This window comes from Neltuma alba, unplaced genomic scaffold (genome assembly GCF_004799145.2).
Source record: "Neltuma alba isolate B1F8T4 unplaced genomic scaffold, ASM479914v2 tig00010500_pilon, whole genome shotgun sequence".
In the NCBI taxonomy this organism is placed as follows: Eukaryota; Viridiplantae; Streptophyta; class Magnoliopsida; order Fabales; family Fabaceae; genus Neltuma; species Neltuma alba.
This window is the reverse complement of record NW_021635378.1, coordinates 103,489-126,371: the sequence shown is the minus strand read 5'-3', so window position 1 is coordinate 126,371 and position 22,883 is coordinate 103,489. Positions and strand designations below refer to the sequence as shown.

The 22,883-nt window shown below is 38.4% G+C and overlaps 1 protein-coding gene across 1 annotated transcript; it reads left to right on the top strand.

Moving 5' to 3' along the window:
* Positions 1-21,950: 21,950 nt before the first annotated feature.
* Positions 21,951-22,556, top strand: LOC114756770 (uncharacterized). Its single transcript, XM_028945709.1, has 2 exons — positions 21,951-22,085; positions 22,227-22,556. The coding sequence occupies exons 1-2, from the start codon at positions 21,951-21,953 to the stop codon at positions 22,554-22,556; spliced, it is 465 nt and encodes a 154-aa protein (XP_028801542.1).
* Positions 22,557-22,883: the final 327 nt, after the last annotated feature.

Sequence of the window (22,883 nt, the reverse complement as noted above, 5' to 3'; positions counted from 1 at the left end):
AGTATACTCACCACCAGAATCAGATTTAGACACAGGCGTAGGGTTCTTAGTATGAGGCATACTCTGAACACATGAAACAAAGACCAAACAAATAGCAACGGGCTCTACCCCAAAAAACCAGAATTAACAACTCAGGCAATAGCAATGGGCTACGTAATGATTCATAGGTTTTTAATTTACTAAAAACTTTCAAAATTGAGCAGGGAAATCACTGAAAAACAAAATGCACCATGAATCATTAGATAGCCTAAGGGCTACGTAACCGAAATTGGAAGTCAAAAGGAACCCACCCATCCACAAACTAAAACAACAAAACAGAAAAACACATAAACCCTAAGCAAAATAATAACTCAGAGCAAGAAGGAAGCGGGCAAAAGAAAGAAAAGAAGGAGAAGAACGTACCAAACAGGGAGAAAGGGAAGTCCTAGCATAGAGAGGGAAGGAGGAAGGTGACCAAGGAGAACCAAGAACCGGCACCAGGGAGGAATGAAATGAGGTATGGAAGGAGAGGGGGAATGGGAGCCGCTGGCTGGAAACTGAAGGAGAAGGGGAGTGTTTCAGCGAAATTGAAAACTGAAGGTGAGTGTGTGCGGTTGTGCGAATGAGGGGGGTTAAAGGTTGAGGGGAGGTGAAAAGACTAAAATGGAGTTAAGAGAATTGAATGGGTAGGCAGTTACAAGGGGCAAAGAGGTAAAATTACATTGAGAAAATCGGATTTTAAAGAAAATGCATGTGCAGAATCCGAGCGTTCGCCGCGGCGAAACCTTCCTGAAACGAGGAGAAGGGGAAGAAAAGGATCTTCGCTGAGGCGAAACATAAGTTTGCCGCTGTGAAAGTATCCTGAGAGCAAGGCACAAAACTGGTTGAGCTTCGCCGCGGTGAAAGAAAGAGTTCGCCGTGGCAAAAGTTCATCGAGAGCAATAAAAGAAAAACTGGGCAACTTCGCCGTGGTGAAGGCAGGAGTTAGCCACTGTGAAAGTTGCTAGAGACGCCCAAAACGCACAGAAACAACCAAGCAGCAGAGGAACACAACACAAAAAAACACAGGGGGCAATTGGATACTTCATAAACTTTTTATGTACACAAAATGAGATCAACGGGTGCTTAATAAACACAAGATAAAGTAGCATAACACACAAAATTAAGTAGAAAAGTTTCTCTATAAATCAAAGATAGACAATGCAACAATTTGCTACACTATAGCAATTAAGCACACAACAAGAAAAGGCAAATATTCAAAACCAAGAAGGGAATCTTATTAAACAGGAAAATAACTAACTACACTAAAACTATACTATTGAGATGGTTTCTTCCCAACACTCAATCAGCATACCAAAACACAGAACATATCATGAGCAATAATAGGGCAAAGAAAATGTCACACCTTACTTATATAGTACCTTAGCATTCATTTAGAACCATTCCAGACCATGTTGGATGGTCTTACACTTAAAAATTTCAATTTGGACGTTAATTTTTAGAAAATTACTGTTCACTGTCCAGTTTTCAGATTACAGGTCCAACTTTGAAAAATCATAACTAATTCTAGAAAAATCATATGGAGGTGTTCCAAAATTCTACAGAAATCTCTTTCAATGCTCTTTAAGGGAAAAATATTCAACTGAACTCACCCTCACTGAAAACGTACAGTTTATTGGATTAAGATTACTATTTGTTTGGTAAAATCTGGACTTTCCAGATTCTATGCCTTAACTTTGAAAATTCATATCTCTTCGTATACACATCCAAATGAGGTGATTTACCACTCATTTTAAAGCTTGGGATGTACACTATAATTATACCAAATTTCGTAGCTTAACACATTCATATGATAGGTCAAACTGAAGCTCAAAACTAACTGCTCCATGACCTACGTTTTATCCCTTAACATCTCTTTACTTTAATTCTTTTTGTTTCTTTGGCATACCTAACATGGGCTTACTTTTTCCCATTCATGCTCATACATTCCTCTACATGCCATAAGCTTTATAATTAAATACATGGCATTCACAACATAATTATAACATAGGAGAATTATACATTGAATATTAGTATCAATCATTAGCATCAATAATTCTCCACTTCTTCTCCTTGCTTCTCATGCCATTAGTGTCCATCATTGATTGACCTAAATAGTTGGTTAAGAAGGGGTGAGATTCAGGGGAATCTCAGTAGCAAACATTACCACATACATGCAAAAGATGGATGCTAGTGTATGGTATGTAGTTTTTCATAAACTTAAGTTAACTAGTGACATGCCGTCATGCTTTATGCTTGGTATAAAAATGCATGGCCATGGGCACATATTAAAAACAGCATTTCTAGAAACAATCATCATGTCACAACATCATTCAAACAACAAATACAAACCAACACATGAGCATACCATGTCAAGCACATAAAGGGTAAGTTCACTACCTTGCACCTCAAGCTTTCCTCTTGCTTTTCTTTTGATTCCCTTGACTTCCCAACCATAAGGGCTTTCAGTCAACATCATCAAACATCCTCTTGGATGTTCTAAAGGTCCTAAACATAACCATAATGATCACACAATCCATTAGGACCATTAGATTACATAAAGTTCAAGACTAGCTTTCTTGAACCTCAACCCTTTCTCTTAGTCTTAGGGTTTTCTTTCTAACTTTTCTAATATAAATCTTATCATTTCCCATTCTTAAGATCCATTTCTTGTCAATTAGGACCACTTTAGATGGCCTTAGATTCAAGAATACCAAATTTGGAAATTTTGGTTCGCGGGTACTGTTCACACAGAAACTCCAAAATTTTTGCTCAACTTTGAAAATTCATAATTAAATCTAGAAAAATCCAAATTTAGTGCTTCTAAGTCTCACTGAAATATCCTTAAGTTAAATTTAAAGGAAAAATAGTTTTAGGAACCAATTCTATGCTGAATAGTACCGGAATTGTATAGAACTCGAAACTCTTCCAAAAGTTCAACACTGTTTCCATATTTCAAACCCTAACTTTGAAAAATCACCATAAATCGTACACATATCCAAATGAAGTGTTCTACCCATGTATTTAAAGCTTACAGAGTGTACTTTAAGCATACAAAATTTCAGAATCAGATACGCATAGTAACTAATTTGAAATAGGTATCAAATCAGATGCTACAGCCACCACATACCTTGATCTCTAAGCTTGAACTTAGGTGGACTTTCTCTCACTAGAATTAGCTCTTTCTCTCTCTAGATGCAAGGGTAGTAGAGTTTTCCCTAGTGTTCATTAGCTTGGCCAAATTGGGGGGGAGAAGAGTGCCTATTTATAGCCAAAAAGTTGGCTTGAATGCACCAAAATGCCCTTGGTAGCTAGAAGAAGGAGTAAGGGCAATTTTGAAAGTTCAAGTGGACTTTTGCATCATCATTGCATCACCTTATTACATCATCCTTGCATCATGCTTCTAGAAGAGGCCACGTGTCACAAAAATGATGGAGGAGAAGGAAGATTAGATCATAACCGTCGGATTTAAACTTAGCCCTTAAGTTTCCTCCTATTTTACTTGGCCCACATTTCTCCGACTTTCTTTATGGCCTTCTAGGGTTCAGAAAATTATTTTATCTACTCCATAAATTCCCCTTTATTCTAGAGAGTATCTATGAATTTTCTTAGGCCATAACACTTCCTCTAAGCCTTGTATAAAAATCATTTACTAAATACCTTTTTATCGGTATAATCTACTCTTTAATTTATTAAAGCCATTCCACTAGCCTTTTGGTTGCGGGACTAATTTTATAAATTAGTATAATATTTCAACCAATTAATCCTCATTTTTATGTACATTTTTTAGGTCTCTTACTATTTTAAATAATTACCTCAAACAGTGTACTTTTTACTGGCCAAAACCTCATAAATTCCATTTAAGCTATCTCAGGGGTATTTTCGTCTTTTCTCTTCATAGAAGAGTCTTAGAATATTATTTCCCATTTTTTTGGGATTTTCTTGGAATTTTCTGTACACTCTTCCAGTTTTGCCCTTGCTGGTCATAACTTTTTGAATTTACAGTTTAGTCCCTACTTGGACTTAACTTCATATAATCCTCTCTTTCAGGCTTCTAACTTAACCTTTGGCCTATATCTAGTCTCTTTTCTCTCTCTAGGCCTTCAAGACTTTACTGGAGTCTCTGCCCTTGATTATACTGAAGCCTCTAAAAAACTTTTACTTTGCACTTTAGTCTCTGAAACTGCTTGGACTTCCTTTCTCATCTTTGGGACTTCTGCTTAAAAAGGGTTTGGTAGCCTATCCAATTCAGGCTACTTTTGATGCTTCTAGACCCAAAAGTCTGGATGTTACAGTAAGTAAATGAGTGAAGGAAAGAAACAACCTGAGAATTATGGAGGCTTTTGATTCTCATGGTAGAGCTTCAATAGATGGCCATTGACTTTTAGTCTAGCTCCAGTCTCCTCGTGCAAAAGCTCAACCATGCCGAAGTTGTGCACTATTGTGACCCTGTAGGCCCATCTGGTGTTGAATTTTCCTTGCTTGAAAGTGAACCGGGCCTTATACAACAATACTCGGTCACCCTCCTTGAAGTGTTTCCGTAGGATTCCCTAGTCATGCACGAACTTTGTTTTCTCCTTGTAGAGTTTGGAGTTTTCATAAGCTTCAAGTCTAAGCTCCTCCAACTCTTGTAGTTGCAACTTCCTCTCTTTTCCGAAAGAGTCTATATTTACGTTACACTGCTTAACTGCCCAATAAGCCTTGTGCTCAAGCTCTACTGGTAAATGACAAGCTTTCCCAAAAACCAACCAGTAGAGGGACATGCTAATAGGTGATTTGTAAGCCGTCTGATAAGCCCATAATGCTTCTTCCAAACATAAACTCCAGTATTTATTGGAAGGCCTTACCATCTTCTCCAGTATGTGCTTCACCTCTCTATTAGAAATTTCAGCTTGACCATCGGTTTGGGGGTGGTAGGTAGTAGAGACTTTATGAGTGACACCAAATTTTGAAAACAGATTATCTACAATCCTATTACAAAAATGTGTACCCCTATCACTCACTACAACCTTAGGGATCCCGTACCTATAGAAAATGTTTGATTTAAGAAATTTTGAAACAGCTTGGGCATCATCTTTTCTAGAAGGTATCGCTTCAATCCATTTGGACACATAATCTACAGCTAACAAAATATATATAAAACCTAAGGATGAAGGAAAGGGTCCCATAAAATCAATGCCCCAAACATCAAAAATTTCACAAAACAGTAAAGGATGTTGAGGTATCTCATGCCTTTTTCCTAACCCTCCAAAACGTTGACATTTGTCACAAGACCAACAAAATGCAAAAGAGTCTTTAAAAAGGGTTGGCCAATAAAATCCAGAATCTAAGATTTTTCTAGATGTTCTTCTTGAACTAAAATGACCCCCACAAACCATGGAATGGTAAGCTGAAATGATGGGCTCGAAATCTTCATTTAGCACACACTTTCTAATAACCTGATCACTACACATTCTCCACAAATATGGTGCATCCCATATGTAGTGTCGGGACTCGCTTTGAAGTTTCTATTCCTGGAATCTAGACATAAAAGGAGGGTGAGTCCAGAAATGAGATAATTGATAATATCAGCATACCAAGGTTCTTTAACAATCACAACATAAAAAGCAGAATCAGGAAAAGAATCACAAGTGAGTTCAGAAGAGTCTACTCCCCTTGTGTCCTCTGGTAGCCTACTTAGATGATCGGCTATTTGATTCATTGCCCCGGCTCAATCTTTTATCTCAATGTCAAACTCTTACAAAAGCAAAGCCCACCTTATCAATCTTGGTTTGGATTATGGCTTCTTAAATAGATAGTGAACAGCCGCATGATCTGTAAAAACAACCACTCGAGAATTAATTAGATATTGCCTAAACTTATCTAAGGCAAACATAATAGCAAACATCTCCTTCTCGGTAGTGGTGTAGTTTACTTGAGCTGGATCAAGTGTTTTAGACGCATAGGCTATGACTCTTGATTGCTTCTCCTCTCTCTGACTAAGCATGGTACCTACTGCAAAATTTGAAGCATCACATGATAGCTCAAAGTTTAAATCCCAGTTAGGAGCAGTTAAGATTGGAGGTGAAACAAGCATAGATTTAAGAGTATCAAAAGCATGTCTACAATTGTCATCAAAGTTAAATTCCACATCTTTTTTCAACAAAGTAGAAAGGGGTAGGGCAACTATACTAAAATATTTAATAAATCACCAGTAAAACCCCGCATGTCCTAAGAAGGATCTCAAATCTTTAAGACAGGTGGGATAAGGAAGTGAGGATATAACTTCAATCTTAGCCTTATCAACCTCAATCCCTTTTTTAGAGATTAGGTGCCCTAGAACTATCCCATTATCCACTATAAAATGACATTTCTCAAAATTTAAGACCAACTTCTTATCTATGCACCTCTCAAGAGCCTGTTTTAGGCTATTCAGGCACTGCTTAAAGCTCTCCCCATAGACTGTGAAGTCATCCATCAAGACTTTCATGTTTTTCTCAAGGAGGTCATTGAAAATCACCATCATACACCTTTGAAAGGTTCCTGGAGCGTTACATAACCCAAATGGCATCCTACGATAAGCGTAGGTACCGAAAGGGCATGTAAAAGTGGTTTTGTCCTGATCCTCAAGGGCTATAGATGTTGGAAATTGTGCCCCACATTGTGCTATGAACATTGTTGATTTATGAATTTATTAATTATGTTATCATATTATTTGCATGTTTACTGTGATGACTATCCTTGGATAACTCATGATTTATTCTAAATGTCCCTGGTCGGTCATCTATATGGGAGTAGAGATAAAATAAGACCAGTATGACTTTAAAGATATATAGAGATATAAATTAAAGTCATAGGCACATGTAAGAGTACAAGGTGTTGGACCGACCCACTATGAGAGAGCTGCATGGGTTAAGTCATAAGCTTTTCTCATATACAAACCATGTCACTGTGCCCTTTGACCTGAGATCATCATGGATTCCTACATGAGAAACGCTCAGCTTTGACCTAGTCAAAAGTCACTTTTGACCGAGTGATCATAAAGACTATGTTCAGGCTTAGTGGTTTTTCATGCAGAGGAATGTGAATGGTCAAGATGGAATTTGTCCCTCACATTCGTAGAGAGATATTACTGGGCCCCTCGATGAGTGAGTCTGAGAAATGTATGGCCATACTATAATGGAAAGGTAGTTTCGTTTCTATACTCAGACTACTCAAGGATCGAGAAAGTAACGGTCATGAATAGGAGGATGACGTTCTCCATGCCTCATCCATGACCAAAATGTCGTGTGACAAAAGGGACGTGATATGGTTGTATGAAAGGTTACATCATTCAACGATCCTCATATGATTTGGGTAGTCGTGATGTCTTGCTAGAGACCACTTACGACTTGTGAGTCATTATAGTTAATGGCCCACTGCCAACTTCATATAGGCCTACAGGGTCGCACACAAAATAACCCAACATGAGTTATGATGTCCAGATTCATTGAATCTAAGATATGTCCAGATTCAATGAATAATATAGGATGGACGTGTATATATATTCGTATATATATACATATTATATAAATATAAGAGATATTAATTGTTAGATTTAATTTATAAGGATAAATTAGATCTATATATAAATTAATTCCGTCATATCTTTATTTTGAATTAAATAAATAGGTGAATTAAATCTGTGAGACAGATTTAATATAAACCATATTTATTTAATTGTTCTCTTATCTGATTAGGCAATATTTGATATTGTATTAATTTCGGAATTAATTTAGGATTAATTTTGAAATTAAATATCATTCATAATACCTATAGCATCCTATATATTTGATATTAGGAGTTAGGGTTTTGGGTGTGAGAGTGAAAGCACTTGTAGATAAGAGACGGCCAAAAATAGAGAAGGGAGGACGGATTCTTCGAAAAACCCTAGACAGACAAAGGCGCTAGCACGTCGTTCGTGGTTGGAAAGCTGTTCGTGTGGATACTGGTAGAGGAAGCTGACCAGAGTTATCAACTTCAAGCGATAAAAGAGGCGAGCAGAGGCATCCTGAACGGCGGAATCCCCCAGCTGCTAAGAAACCGAACATCGAAGGTAATGCTTCTTACTACTTGACTTAAACACAATCGGTAGATCCGGGCAAGGGATTGAAAATTTTAAAATTTATCTTCCATTGCGCGTCTTTCAATTCACTTCAGTGGTATCAGAGCCGTGCCGTTCTGTGTTTAAGTTAGGTTCGGTTGTTGATACATGTGATGTATGTTGAATTTCTTAGTCGATCATGTGCGCTATGTCTGACTAGTTATTTCTGTAATTCGAATTAAACATGCATATTGTATAATCTGTAATTCGAATTGAACATGCATACTGTATAATCATTGTGCGAAGATAATCATTATGAACGTATGAGATTATGTATGACATATAGGGAATCCGAATTGAAACTGAAATCGTTCGTTACATGTGTGTGCGATTATGTGTAAGGCGGTCATGTATGTGATACATGTGTGTGTGATTATGCGTAAGGCGGTCATGTATGTGATACATGTGTGTGTGATTATGCGTAAGGCGGTTGTGTATGTGATACATGTGTGTGCGATTAATTGATTTTGATCAATTAAAATTGATGGGGATCTAAGAAAACTGAATTGGAATTATCGAAAAAAAGTTAGCAGGACCGCCGTGGCTACCTAATTGTAGTGCGACTTAATCGTAACCTATACTGCCTTTCTTGGTGTATGAATGTTTTAGTTTTGTAACATCTATTGCCCTTCACATAATATGAATATTGATTCTTGACTGTTTGGGTATGGTGAACAATGTGGCTCTATATTACAAGTGTTGTAATTTTTCTAAATACGGCCTGCGTGTCATGCCTTCCTCTACTTTCTCGATGTACATTCTCTTCTCATCTCACTCCCCTCAATGTTAAAAATGAGGTTTCTTTATGTAATTTTCTTTTTCTTATCAGAGAGCTTCTCTCATTGGCTTGAGGGGACTTAAGGTAGGTGAGCCATATTGAGTCACATTTAAAATCATGCATCTTATGATTATATTACTATATGTATGTTTTATATGCATATTACTTGTATGAGATACAATCGCGATACATGCATTCTTGTAAACCAGATAGTTAAGCCCTCTAAATGAAATCTTAAGTCATGATGCCGTCAATTAATGAACACTTGTCAAAACCTCGATCGCTCACTTGTAGCCTCCACCAAAGTGGGTGCATTTGAGTTATCTTGGGGAGATAAGCAAGAGTAATGGTGCTACTCACATATGTTTGTTATTGTTTGACTTAATTGAGACTAACAAAATGGTTTTGAGTCTCAAGGCATTAGATGGGATTAAGACATGCCGGATCATATGATGATAGAATCCCATGAACATCTAAGAGTTACATTTGATGTAATTGGTAAAGGTGTTACCTACCTAAATAACTTAATTTTAAGCGTCCTGCCAAAGCAGACTTAAGTTTAAGCCAAATATGGATCTTAGCCCACTATTTATTACATTGAGGGTTGTATATTTAGTGGGAGGTTGCTAATTCAATTGCATTTTTTAATTGTAGAATCATGACGACTAGTAATACTGCTACATTATCGTTGCGATCTGTCCTTGAGAAGGACAAACTCAATGGGACAAACTTTCTTGACTGGTTTAGGAACTTGAGAATTGTTCTCAAGCATAAAGAAAGGCACATGTCCTAGATCAACCCATTCTTGAAGAGCTAGTAGCCAACGCTCCTAGAGCTCAGAGAGATGCTTACACAAAGCATAAGGAAGACTCTGTCGATGTGGGATGCTTGATGCTTGCCACCATGGTTCCCGAGCTCCAAAGAGATCTGGAACACATGGAGGCTTATGAGATGATTGTCCATCTCAAGGAAATGTTCCAGCAACAGGCAAGGCAAGAGAGGTATGAGACCACTAAGGCCTTACATTCCTGCAAGATGGCTGAAGGTGCATCAGTCAGTGCTCATGTCTTAAAGATGAAAGGGTACATTGATCACCTTGAAAGGCTTGGATTTCCCATGAGCCAGGAGTTAGCTACAGATTTGATCTTGAACTCACTCCCCGAAAGTTATGACCAGTTTGTCATGAATGACAACATGAACAACATGGAGAAATCTATTTCTGAACTGCATGGGATGCTTAAAATTGCTAAGCCAAGTGTTAAGAAGAAGCCCAGTTCTGTTTTGATGGTTCAGAAAGGAAAGGATATGAAGAAGAAAGGCAAAGGCAATGGCAAAGGGAAAGGTCATGGCTAAGAGTCAGGCAAGCCTGAAACCAAGCCTGCACCAAAGAAGGCAAAGCCTCCAAAGGAAGGAGTCTGCTTCTTCTGCAATGAACCTGGTCATTGGAAGAGGAATTGCAAGCTCTACCTCGAAGATCTGAAAAAGAACAAGAAGGATAGCGGGGCTATCACTTCAGGTATTTATGTTATAGACATTCATCTTTCTACTTCCACTACATGGGTATTAGATACTGCATGTGGTTCTCACATTTGTACAAATGTGCAGGGTCTAAAGGACAGTAGGAAGCTAAAGAAGGGCGAAGTTGACCTACGAGTTGGAAACAGAGCAAGGGTTGCTGCTTTAGCTGTAGGCGCTTATGAATTAGTTCTGCCCACTGGGCTTTTGTTAGTTTTGAACAATTGCTATTATGTTCCTGCTTTGAGTAGTAACATTGTTTCTCTTTCTTATTTGGATAAGGAAGGTTATACTTCCATTGCTGGGAATGGTAGATGTTCTATTTATCGTAATGATGTTTTCTATGCTCATGGTGATTTGCATGGTGATCATTATATATTGAATTTAGAACAACTCAATCATGGAAATATCTATAACATAACCACCAAAAGGGTCAAACCCAACGATTTGAATCCGACATACCTTGGCATTGTCGTTTGGGCCACATAAATGAGAAACGCATTTCTAAACTCCATCAAGATGGATTTCTCAACTCATTTGATTTTGAATCATATGATACTTGCAAGTCTTGCTTGTTAGGAAAGATGACTAAGTCACCTTTCACTGGGCACAGTGAGAGGGCCACTGATTTGTTGGGCCTCATACATACAGATGTGTGTGGACCGATGAATACAAATGCCAGAGGAGGTTATTCGTACTTCATCACATTCATAGATGATTTTAGCAAATATGGGTACATCTATCTGATGAAACATAAATCCAAATCTTTTGAAATGTTCAAGATATTTCAAAATGAAGTACAAAACTAGCTTGGCAAAACAATTAAATCCCTTCGATCCGATCGGGGTGGTGAATATTTGAGCCAAGAGTTCATTGATCATCTTAGGAGTTGTGGGATAGTCTCACAATTGACTCCTCCAGGAACACCACAATGGAATGGCATTTCTGAATGGAGGAATCGAACACTATTAGATATGGTTCGATCCATGATGAGTCGAACAGATCTTCCACCGTCCTTTTGGGGCCATGCCCTAGAGACAGCTGCGTTCACACTGAATCGTGTTCCATCTAAGGCAGTTGAAAAGACTCCCTATGAGATATGGACTGGGAGAAAACCTAGTTTGTCTTTTCTCAAGATTTGGGGATGTGAGGTCTATGTTAAGCAACAAGCCTCAGATAAATTAGCGCCCAAATCCTCAAAGTGCCTTTTTGTGGGATATCCTAAGGAAACCAAGGGATACTATGTCTACAACCCCACCGATAACAAAGTATTTGTTGTCAGAAATGGTATCTTTCTCGAATGAGAATTTATCTCTAAAAGAACCAGTGGGAGCAAGGTACATCTCGAAGAAGTTTGAGAGCCACAAGACACCATAGACCTACAGGTGGAAACCGGAGATAACTCACAACAAGTTGTTGAGACTCCTCAAGTCACGCAAGGTCCACGGAGATCTAATAGGGCACGGTTTCAGCCTTAGAGATATGGATTTTTGATTTCTGACAATCGTGATGTGTTGCTCATTGAGCATAATGAGCCGACTACCTATCAAGAGGCTATAGTGGGACTAAACTCTGAAAAATGGCTTAATGCCATGAAGTCTGAGATGCAATCCATGTACGACAATCAGGTTTGGACCTTAGTCGATCTGCTTGAAGGTGTGAAAACCGTCGGGTGCAAGTGGGTTTTTAAGGAGAAAATCGACATGGATGGCAATGTAAATGTCTACAAGGCACGGCTGGTTGCAAAAGGATTTACTCAAACTCATGGTATAGACTATGATGAGACTTTTTCCCCGGTTGCAATGGCCAAGTCAATCAGAATCCTCCTTGCCATTGCGGCATATTATGATTATGAAATATGGCAAATGGACATCAAGACAGCATTCCTTAATGGAAAGCTACTTGAGGATGTGTACATGACACAACCTGAAGGGTTCGTGCATTCCGAGGACTCTGGTAAGGTGTGTAAGCTTCAAAGGTCCATTTATGGATTGAAGCAAGCATCTCGGAGTTGGAATCATCGTTTTGATGAAGTAGTCAAAGGGTTTGGATTTCTTCAAAATGTTGATGAACCTTGTGTGTACAAGAAGGTTAGTGGGAGCGCAGTTGTGTTTTTGGTACTCTATGTCAATGACATCCTACTTGTTGGGAATGACATTCCTACCTTGCAGATTGTCAAGTCTTGTTTAGGAAAGTCTTTCTCAATGAAAGACTTGGGTAAAGCCACCTACATCCTAGGAATTAGGATCTATAGAGATAGATCTAAAAGACTTCTAGGACTAAGTTAGAGCACATACATAGACAAAATACTGCATAGGTTCAGTATGCAGGAATCAAAGAGGGGTTTCATACCCATGTCTCATGGTATTCACCTCAGTAAGGATTTGTGTCCTAGTACACCTGACCAGCGAGGTCGCATATGTAAGGTTCCATATGCCTCGGCTGTAGGATCTATCATGTACACCATGTTATGCACTCGACCGGATGTCTCGTTTGCCTTACGTATGACTAGCAGATATCAACAAGACCCTGGCGAGGGCCATTGGACTGCTGTCAAGAATATCCTTAAGTACTTAAGAAAGACTAAGGACTTATTCTTGGTCTATGGTGGATTAGATGATGAGCTCTGTGTAACTGGTTACACAGATGTAAGTTTCCAAACTGACTAGGACGACAGTAAATCGCAATCGGGATACATATTCCTCCTAAATAATGGAGCAGTAAGCTGGAAGAGCTCTAAGTAGGGCACTATAGCGGATTCTGCAATGAAAGCTGAGTATATAGCAGCATCTGATACAGCTAAGGAAGCCGTTTGGATTAGAAAGTTCATTATTGAACTTGGGGTGATACCTACCATCTCAGATCCAATAACTTTGTTTTGTGACAAAAGCGATGCCATTGCACAGGCCAAAGAGCCTAGGTCACATCAAAGGACCAAGCATATACTCGGCGATTTCATCTCATTAGAGAAATCAATGATAGAGGTGATATAAAAATATGCAAAGTAGCAGGAGAAGACAATGTTGCTGATCCTCTAACAAAGCCGCTTGTGCAAGCAAAGCATGAGCGTCATGTTAGGTCAATGGGAATTAGACAAATTAATGATTGTACCTAGTGCAAGTGGGAGGATGTTGGAAATTGTGCCCTAGGGGCCAATCATTGTGTTATGAACATTGTTGATTTATAAATTTATTAATTATGTTATCATATTATTTGCATGTTTACTGTGATGACTATCCTTGGATAACTCGTGATTTATCCTAAATGTCCCTGGTCAGTCATCTATGTGGGAGTAGAGATGAAATAAGACCAGTATGACTTTAAAGACATATAGAGATATAAATTAAAGTCATAGGCACATGTAAGAGTACAAGGTGTTGGACCGACCCCCTATGAGAGAGCCGCATGGGTTAAGTCATAAGCTTCTCTCATATACAAACCATGTCATTGTGCCCTTTGACCTGAGATCATCATGGATTCCTACATGAGAAACGCTCAGCTTTGACCTAGTCAAAAGTCACTTTTGACCGAGTGATCATAAAGACTATGTTCAGGCTTAGTGGTTTTTCATGCGGAGGAATGTGAATGGTCAAGATGGAATTTGTCCCTCACATTCGTAGAGAGATACTCGATGAGTGAGTCTGAGAAATGTATGGCCATACTATAATGGAAAGGTAGTTCTGTTTCTATACTCAGACTACTCAGGGATCGAGAAAGTAACGGTCATGAATAGGAGGATGACGTTCTCCATGCCTCATCCATGACCAAAATGTCATGTGACAAAAGGGACGTGATATGGTTGTATGAAAGGTTACATTGTTCAACGATCCTCATATGATTTGGGTAGTCATGATGTCTTGCTAGAGACCGCTTACGACTTGTGAGTCATTATAGTTAACAACTTCATATGGGCCTACAGGGTCACACACAAAATAGCCCAACACAAGTTATGATGTCCATATTCATTGAATCTAAGATATGTCCAGATTCAATGAATAATATAGGGTAGACGTGTATATATATATTCGTATATATATACATATTATATAAATATAAGAGATATTAATTGTTAGATTTAATTTATAAGGATAAATTAGATCTATATATAAATTAATTTCGTCATATCTTTATTTTGAATTAAATAAATAGGTGAATTAAATCTGTGAGACGGATTTAATATAAACCATATTTGTTTAATTGTTCTCTTATCTGATTAGGCAATATTTGATATTGTATTAATTTCAGAATTAATTTAGGATTAATTTTGAAATTAAATATCATTCATAATACCTATAGCATCCTATATATTTGATATTAGGAGTTAGGGTTTTGGGTGTGAGAGTGAAAGCACTTGCAGATAAGAGACGGCCTAAAAGAGAGAAGGGAGGACGGATTCTTCGAAAAACCCTAGACGGACAAAGGTGCTAGGATGTCGTTCATGGTTGGAAAGCTGTTCGTGTGGATACCGGTAGAGGAAGCCGACCAGAGTTGTCGACTTCGAGCAATAAAAGAGGCGAGCAGAGGCATCCTGAATGGCGGAATCCCCAAGCTGCCAAGCAACTAAACATTGAAGGTAATGCTTCTTACTACTTGACTTAAACACAATCGGTAGATCCGGGCAAGGGATTGAATATTTTAAAATTTATCTTCTGTTGCGCGTCTTTCAATTCCCTTCAATAGGAACCTTAAAATAACCTGAAAACCCATCTAGAAAACAATAATGTGACTTGCCAGCCAGTCTCTCTAACATTTGATCTATGAAAGGAATAGGGAAATGATCTTTTCGTGTGGCATCATTAAGTTTTCTATAGTCTATGCACACACGCCATGAATTTTGCACCCTTGTAGGGATAAGCTCATCCCGTTCATTCTTAACCACTGTCACCCCACTCTTTTTAGGTACTACGTGTATCGAACTGACCCATTCACTATCAGAAATAGGATAGATAATCCCTGCACTCAAGAGCTTAGTAATCTCTTTTTTAACTACATCAAGTATAAGAGGGTTCAGTTGCCTTTGGGGCTGCCTCACTGGTTTTGATCCCTTACTAAGGAGAATCCCGTGTGTGCAAATAGCTAGACTAATTCTAGGAATGTCAGCTAGAGTCCACCCTATTGCCCTCCAATGCTCCCTTAAAATAGATAAGAGTCTCTCTTCCTCACTCTCAAACAACGAGTTAGCAATAATAACAAGTAATTGTTCATTAGACTCAAGGAAAGCATATTTCAGAGTAGGGGGTAGGGGTTTTAAATCAATCATAGGTGGTTGCACAACAGAAGGGATCAATTTATGAAGTTCAAGAGAGAACAGATTACTCCCCTTTTCTTCAACCAATGATAGCTCTGGTTGAATTTGATAAGCTTTGCAGCTTACTTCCTCACCAAGCATTGAACCAACTTCAAGTTGATCTACAGCAGCAACCGCCTTAGAGGGATTCTTTTACATATCATCATTTCCTATTTCAGCATTAGCTTATGTGATGTTAGGGCAATCTGAAACATGAATAGAAAACCTTTCCCTAAGGGAATCATTATTGATAATAGAGGAATCACAAATTAAATTAGCATCGGTAGATGACACAGAAAATGTATACAGTATGGAAAGCATGCAATTAACCACAGTATAGTCAAGACATGTCACGTCACTACTACATGAACAAGTAGAAAGAGATAAATAAAGAGATGAAAAAGAAGAAACAGATTCATCTTCATCATTAGAGTTAGTAGAGTAAAGGTCAGAATAAAAAGAGTCATGTTGCAATTCAATTTCAGAGCAAGCATCCTCAACAGCAATGTCTATCATGTTAACACCTAATAGTGAATAGTCCTTATAAGGATGTTTCATTGCTTCGTACATGTCAAAAGAAATTTTATTATCACCCACTTCCATTGTAATGGTTCCCTCTTTCATACTAATCATGGTATTAGCGGTCCTTAAGAAAGGTCAACCTAGGATTAGTATGGTGTCATTTACAAGCTCAGAAGACATGTCAAGCACATAGAAATCAGCAGGAAAAACCATATCCTTAACTTGAACCAAAATATCCTCAATAATGCCCTCAGGATACCTAATAGTCCTATCAGCTAGTTGGAGTACAACAGTAGTAGACTTAAGAGTCTTGACTCCTAGTGAAGTGTAAACGGATTTAGGCATGACATTAGTGGCTGCTCCTAGATCAAGCAAGGCTCCCCCTATAGTGACTTTTCCTATAATGCAAGGGATAGTGAACGATCCAGGGTCTAGACATTTTACAGGGATTTGGGGTTTAAACGAGGCAGACACATTGGAGGGCAATTGAACTCTTTCATTAGGCTTAAGCCTCCTCTTTTGTGTACAGAACTCTTTTAGAACTCTTGCATATTTAGAAATCTTTTTAATCAGGTCAAGCAAGGGAATATTGACTTCTACTTTCCTAAAAGTTTCAAGCAATTCATGATCTTGCCTTTCATTGCCCATTTTTACATTTTTCAAGTAAGAATGAGGAAAAGGTAGTTCATTGATGTTTACCTCCTTACCTTCCTTGCTCAAGGCTCCATGTTTGCATGGTTCAGATTCCTTTGCATTCTCCTTAACATCATGCTTAGTAGTGGACTCCTTTCGTCACAATTTCATCTCTTTAGAACTTTCTGACTTCTTGACCTCTTTGGAAGGTAACGGCAGATCATCACAAATAATCTCCTCATCAATAGTTTCATCCTCCTCTTCATTAAACTTCACTTGCCTCCCACTTTGAAGAATGATGGCATTTAAACCCTTAGGGTTTATAACAGTGTTGGAGGGGATGGTACAACTGCTCCTAGCTTGTTGCTCACTCATGTTATTGGAAAGCTGAGTTACATAGGAGTTGATGTTCTCAGCCTTTGTCTCCCAATGCTCTATTCTTTTCTCTAAAGCACTGAATCAAGCATCATTTTTAGAGGAGTCTTGTTGAATCGATGAAGCTAACGAGTTGAACTGATTTGCATTAGAAGTCCTTTCTTCCTTCATTAAGGCCATCATGTTATGCAAGAGTTGATTGGTGTCTTCTTTAGGTTGGTTTTAGAACTGGTTTGAGGATGAACCGGCTCCTCTACTCCTTTGAAATCTGTTTGGAGGTCTACTCTCTTCATTTCTCCAGCTAAGTCAAGGGTTCGCTTTCCACCCCTTATTATAAGTGTTGGAGTAAGGGTCCCACTTTTGATTTGGACGACCCTGGAAAACCGCACATACCTCTTCATATCAGCCAAGACAGACACTAGAAATATGCATAACCGAGCCACAAGTCTCACAACTAGGGGCAGTAATATCCATAGGGGATGCTGGTCTATGCACATTCATATTCTTTAACTCCGCAATGATAAGGGATAACTGAGAAGTCATTTTGCTTTCCAAAGAATCAACATTTGATTCCAAGGTGTCCATTCTTCTGTTATGAACTGCTAAAGCTCCCAACTCGTGTACTGCTCGAGTATCTCTTGCACTAAATTGTTGATGATTCAAGGCCATTTTCTTAATCAAATCCCAAGCCTCTTCTACAGTGGAGTCTATCAAAGATCCTCCTGATGCAGCGTCTAACATACCCTTCGCTTGGTTCTTCAACCCATCATAAAAATACTGCACCAATTGTTCATCTGGAATTTAATGATGTGTGTCACATCCAGCATTATGGTAATTACAAGTAAGAAATATTCTCAAATTATTGAGGATTAAAAATGATAAGAAGAAATAGAAGAATTTCGGTGGAAAATAATTACCATAATTTTCCAAGCCAAAAATAGGAATTTGACTAATTAAGGAAAAATTGGTCAAATGTAAATAAGGAAAAGTATTTCCAAGCCTTGGAAAATTAAGGAAAAATAAGGATAATATCCTTTAAGAGTTATATGAAATTATAAAGTTGGTTTTATGACCAAATTACTCTTAGAGAAATTACAAGAGAATTTAAGGGTGATTTAGGTTAATTAAGGGATTTTATTCGGAAAATTCCAAATAAACACTTTTAAGGATAATAAAATTCCAAGAAAATTCCTATAAGACCCCAAGGAATTGTAAGAGATTATGGAATTAAATGAAGAGCCTCAAGTACCCAAGATTTTTCCAAATACTTGTGAAAAGTGGAAAAATCCCTAAAGATGAGGAAATTAATTTTTCCTTTTTATTTAATTATTAGAAAATTAATTTTGAGGCAAAGAGGGCAATTAGGAAAGATAAAAATGAGGAGAACAAATTAAGAATCTAACACAAAATAATTATAGAGGCCAAACTACTATAATTATAGAAAGGAAGTTAAACTCAGAGCCAAAGTACACTGATAAAGCAAGACTAATGTCTTGCAAATCAAATGGATCACATTAAGCCATGCAATAAAATTTTGACTTTTGGTAATAAAATTCATTTGGATTTTGTTAATTAAGAAAGAGAAAGCAAGATTAAAGAGGGTAATGACATTTGGATTCTCATTAAAGAGGGTGGTTGGGATATTTTGGCTCATTAAACAAGCTCATCTCCCCCTTATTTTCAAATGTTGGTTCGGCCAAGGGAGGAAAGGAGAGAAATGAGAGGGTTTTGAAGAAGAAACAAGGAAAAGCTAGCATCTTTGACCATACAACCAAGGATTCAAGGTTAGTTCTTGGTTCTAGCTAGGTTCTTGCTTTGTTTTCTTTCTTTCTATGGTTGAAAGTTATATTTCTCCTCTCCTTTGGGTGTTGACCAAACTAGTTATCTTAAGGGGAAGAAAGTTTTGTTAATCACACTTGCTAAGACACATCAAAACATGTTAGTTCCTAGTGGTTGCAAGTGAGTATAGGTTGTTTTGAAGCATTTTTCTTGGTTGTTTCTTTGGATGTTCATTTCAGCCAAGATGATGACTGAATCCTAGAATGAGTTTTTCAATGTTTTAAGGCTTCCATGATCCTTAAAATGAGAAATGGTATAAGGTAAACCAAAAGGAACAAGTGTTGAAAGCATTAAAACAAAGTTGTAATTTTTTGTTCAAGTACCCCTAGTGGTTCGGTCAAGGGTAGCTGAAAGGAGGAGTTTTATTTTCATAGATCTAAGCACATATTTCGAATCTACATGAAAAACCATGTAGGAATAAGTAAAGAAGCAATTTTTAGAGTTAAAAGGAAACAAGTTCTAAAATAGTGAACAAAGATGGAAGCTTTAAGGAGCAAGAGTCATTTTTTTGATTATGTTCTTGCTTTTTCTTGATTGGGTATTGACTCTTGCTGCCCCTTTTGATGGATTGCATTGCTAGGGTTTGATATTTATGAGGGGAAAGAAGAGAAAGAAAGAAAGCTCAAGCTTTTGGAGCAAGGTAGCAAGTTAAACCTAGCTACTAACAGTAATTTGGCATTATTGATTATTACATGATTAATTACTATTATGTGGTTGAACTTTCTTGATTATAATGTGGCTGATCTTTGTACTTTCTTACTTTGCCCTTTGCATGATTGAGTTTACCAAATGATAAGGATGCTAGTTCACCAATAGTAGTTAATGTAGTTATGCATGTTGATGATGCTTGTTGGTGATATAGTTGGTTAATTTGCTATTGGGATTTCAATGAAATCTCATTCCACAAATACAATCTAACATTTTAGGGCCTGAATCCTCTAAGGGAAATCTACAAATTGAAGGTTAAATTTGTGGTGTCTTGCCACATAAATTCATGGATCTTTTGGCTATGTATATACTATACTAACAGCGCTGTAAACACACTAACACTGCCACGTTCACGTGAATTTTTGATTAAGCTCCCAAATGTGTTTAATCCCGAAATTTAGCATGATTATAGATAATGTTGTGAGATTCAATTTGATAGCTAACATGTTAAAAATGGCCAAGTATACTATTTTTAATGATTTTTCAAAGTTAAAGGTCAGAATCTAGGAAAAAGGGTTTTTGGCAAATGGACAGTGTTACCTTTCACAAAAACTTGATGCTTTTTCCTAAGGAATTGGATCACAAGATTACTTTTTCTTGAAAGAGCACTTAAAGATCTTTAATTAGAATTTTGAACCACCTCATTTTAATTTTTGTGGAATAAGTTATGAATTTTCGAAGCTGGGCCAGAAAAACTAGATCTTTACCCGATGAACAGTAAAAATCCGAAATTTAGCGTTTTTCAGATGAAAAGTGAGCCCAAAACCATCTAATGTGGTCTAAAATGGTTTTAAATTAAACTTAAGTTGATAAAATAGTAAGGTGTGACATTTTTGGTATCAGAGCGGAGGTTCTGGCATAGGATAGAACGCTCTGCTTTAAGTATTCCTTAGATTTTGGGTTAGTTAAAAAAGAATTAACACCTCGTTACAGGAATCAGGATGGGGATTGCTATGGATTGGAACTTCAAGTCTGAGTTGTCAGTCGACGATTGGAATTTTAATGTAATTGATCTCACTAAGGATGAGGACCCGGAGGAATGGATAATGGGAGATGCTAGCCTTGGCCATTCATCAGTGTGCTCCAATGACTACGCTTAGTGCTATCCCGAGCTGCTAGGGATCACCACAGAACAGCTGTTGTACCTCCCCAGACCCGAAGACCTGATCAACCCTATAACTGGTCTGTACCAGGAGCCATTAGACTTAGGCCTTTATATTAAGTCCCTTAAACAGCCTGTTGCCCCTGTTATGCATCCATGTAATATCCCTAGACCTAGTACTGTACCAGTTGCACCCCCAGCCTCAGTAATACTTGTGGCACCTGTAGTACCAGTTGTACCTGCCCCAGTTCAGCCTAGTTATGAGATTCGCAGTGTGGGTTAGCTGGGTGACTGGCTGAGGTTCTTAAGGCATCACATCAGGAGGGATGTGGATACAGACCTGAGAGTACACCTAGACTACCTCTAGGGTGTGAGAGAGCTGTATCAGGCACATGGACCAAGCAACCCTTACCTAGAACCTTTTGATTGGTAATGTGAGATGGTAGATGTCCTACCCAATACTCCATTCTGGACCTATGAGATCATCCGCCTGAACTACCTACTAGGAGATGATGTGGAGGATTGGATCCAAAGCCTCGAGGGCTTTGTTATCGTTCACTTTCTATAGATGATTAGGGCCCTCCTATCACTAACATAGGATGTATTTTAGTACAGCTAACTTGTGTAGGTTAGGCTGATAGTGCTTGGTTGATGAATATTTTAAATTGTACTCTGGTTGACTAATGCTCAAATGCTGAATGTTGTAAGCCTATTTTGTTAATGAAATCCAAGCATGATATTTATTTCTTGTTCCTTGTTATGCTATTCGGTTAGTTAAACGATGGTTAGAACTTGACAAAATCTTTCATCGGAGAGATCCCCAGTACAAGATACAAGGGTCCCTCCTGATCCACTACAATTAATTTTGGATGGCCTTGAGTAACAGCAGAAGACCATCGAAGACATGAGAGTAGCATAAGCTCGCTAGGAACAAGAAAGGGATGCAGCGATAGCGGCAGCAGTAGCAGCGGCATTAGCGAACCTCGACAGGAGGCAGCCAAAGGAAGAGGTCTCTACAGTACAAGCATCAAAACCATTGCCCAGGCCAGCAATGCCAGTAGCAGACACCGATAACATCCAACAGTGGATGACCTGCTTCGGTAAGCACAACCCGCCATCGTTTGATGGAACATTTGATGTCCAAGCGGCGGAAGATTGGATTAACCGTCTAGAGAAGATCTTTAAGGTACTGGACTACTCATCAGAGTGAAAAGCCTAGATGGCGATATATAAGCTAGAGAAAGATGTTGATCGCTGGTGGAAGAATACTAAGATTCTTCTAGATGCTCGAAACACGACGGTGACTTGGGAAGTGTTTTTGAAGCAGTTCTATGAGAAGTATTTTTTTAGATCAGTCCGAGATGAGAGAGAAGTAGAATTTCTGACTCTGAAGCAAAGAGATGACGAGCCTTTTGACGAGTCCTTGGCCAAGTTCATCCGTCTCTCTCATTATTCAAGCTATCTCCGCTATAGAGACGATGAGAGGTGGACAACAGAGAAGATGGTTCAAGGACTGAGGCCATCACTGAGGGAGATGATTGCTCCTAGACATTTTGAGCAGTTCAACAAGGTGGTCGAGGCTTGCCGAATCACGAAAAGTAGCTTAAACCATCATCTGATAGTCAAAACTACTCCCAGAGAGGAGAAGGGAGGTTAGGGAGGTCAGGGTGGCACCTCATCTAATGCAAGTAAGAAGAGGAAGCAACCCTGGAATAACTGCAAGAATAAGAAAGGCGGTAAGACACCAAGGGGAAAGGAGTGTGTAAAGTGTGGTAAGAATCACGGTGACAGATCATGCATGGCTGGACAGAATGTTTGCTACACATGCAGCAAACCTGGGCATTTCTCAAGGGAATGCCCGCAGAACACTGAACAGGCAAGACCACGTACCCAGGGTCGAGTGCTCACCCTCACAAGGGAAGAAGCCCGAAAGTCTCCGGAGATGATCAAAGGTACGATCATGATTAACAATTCCCCGGTGATT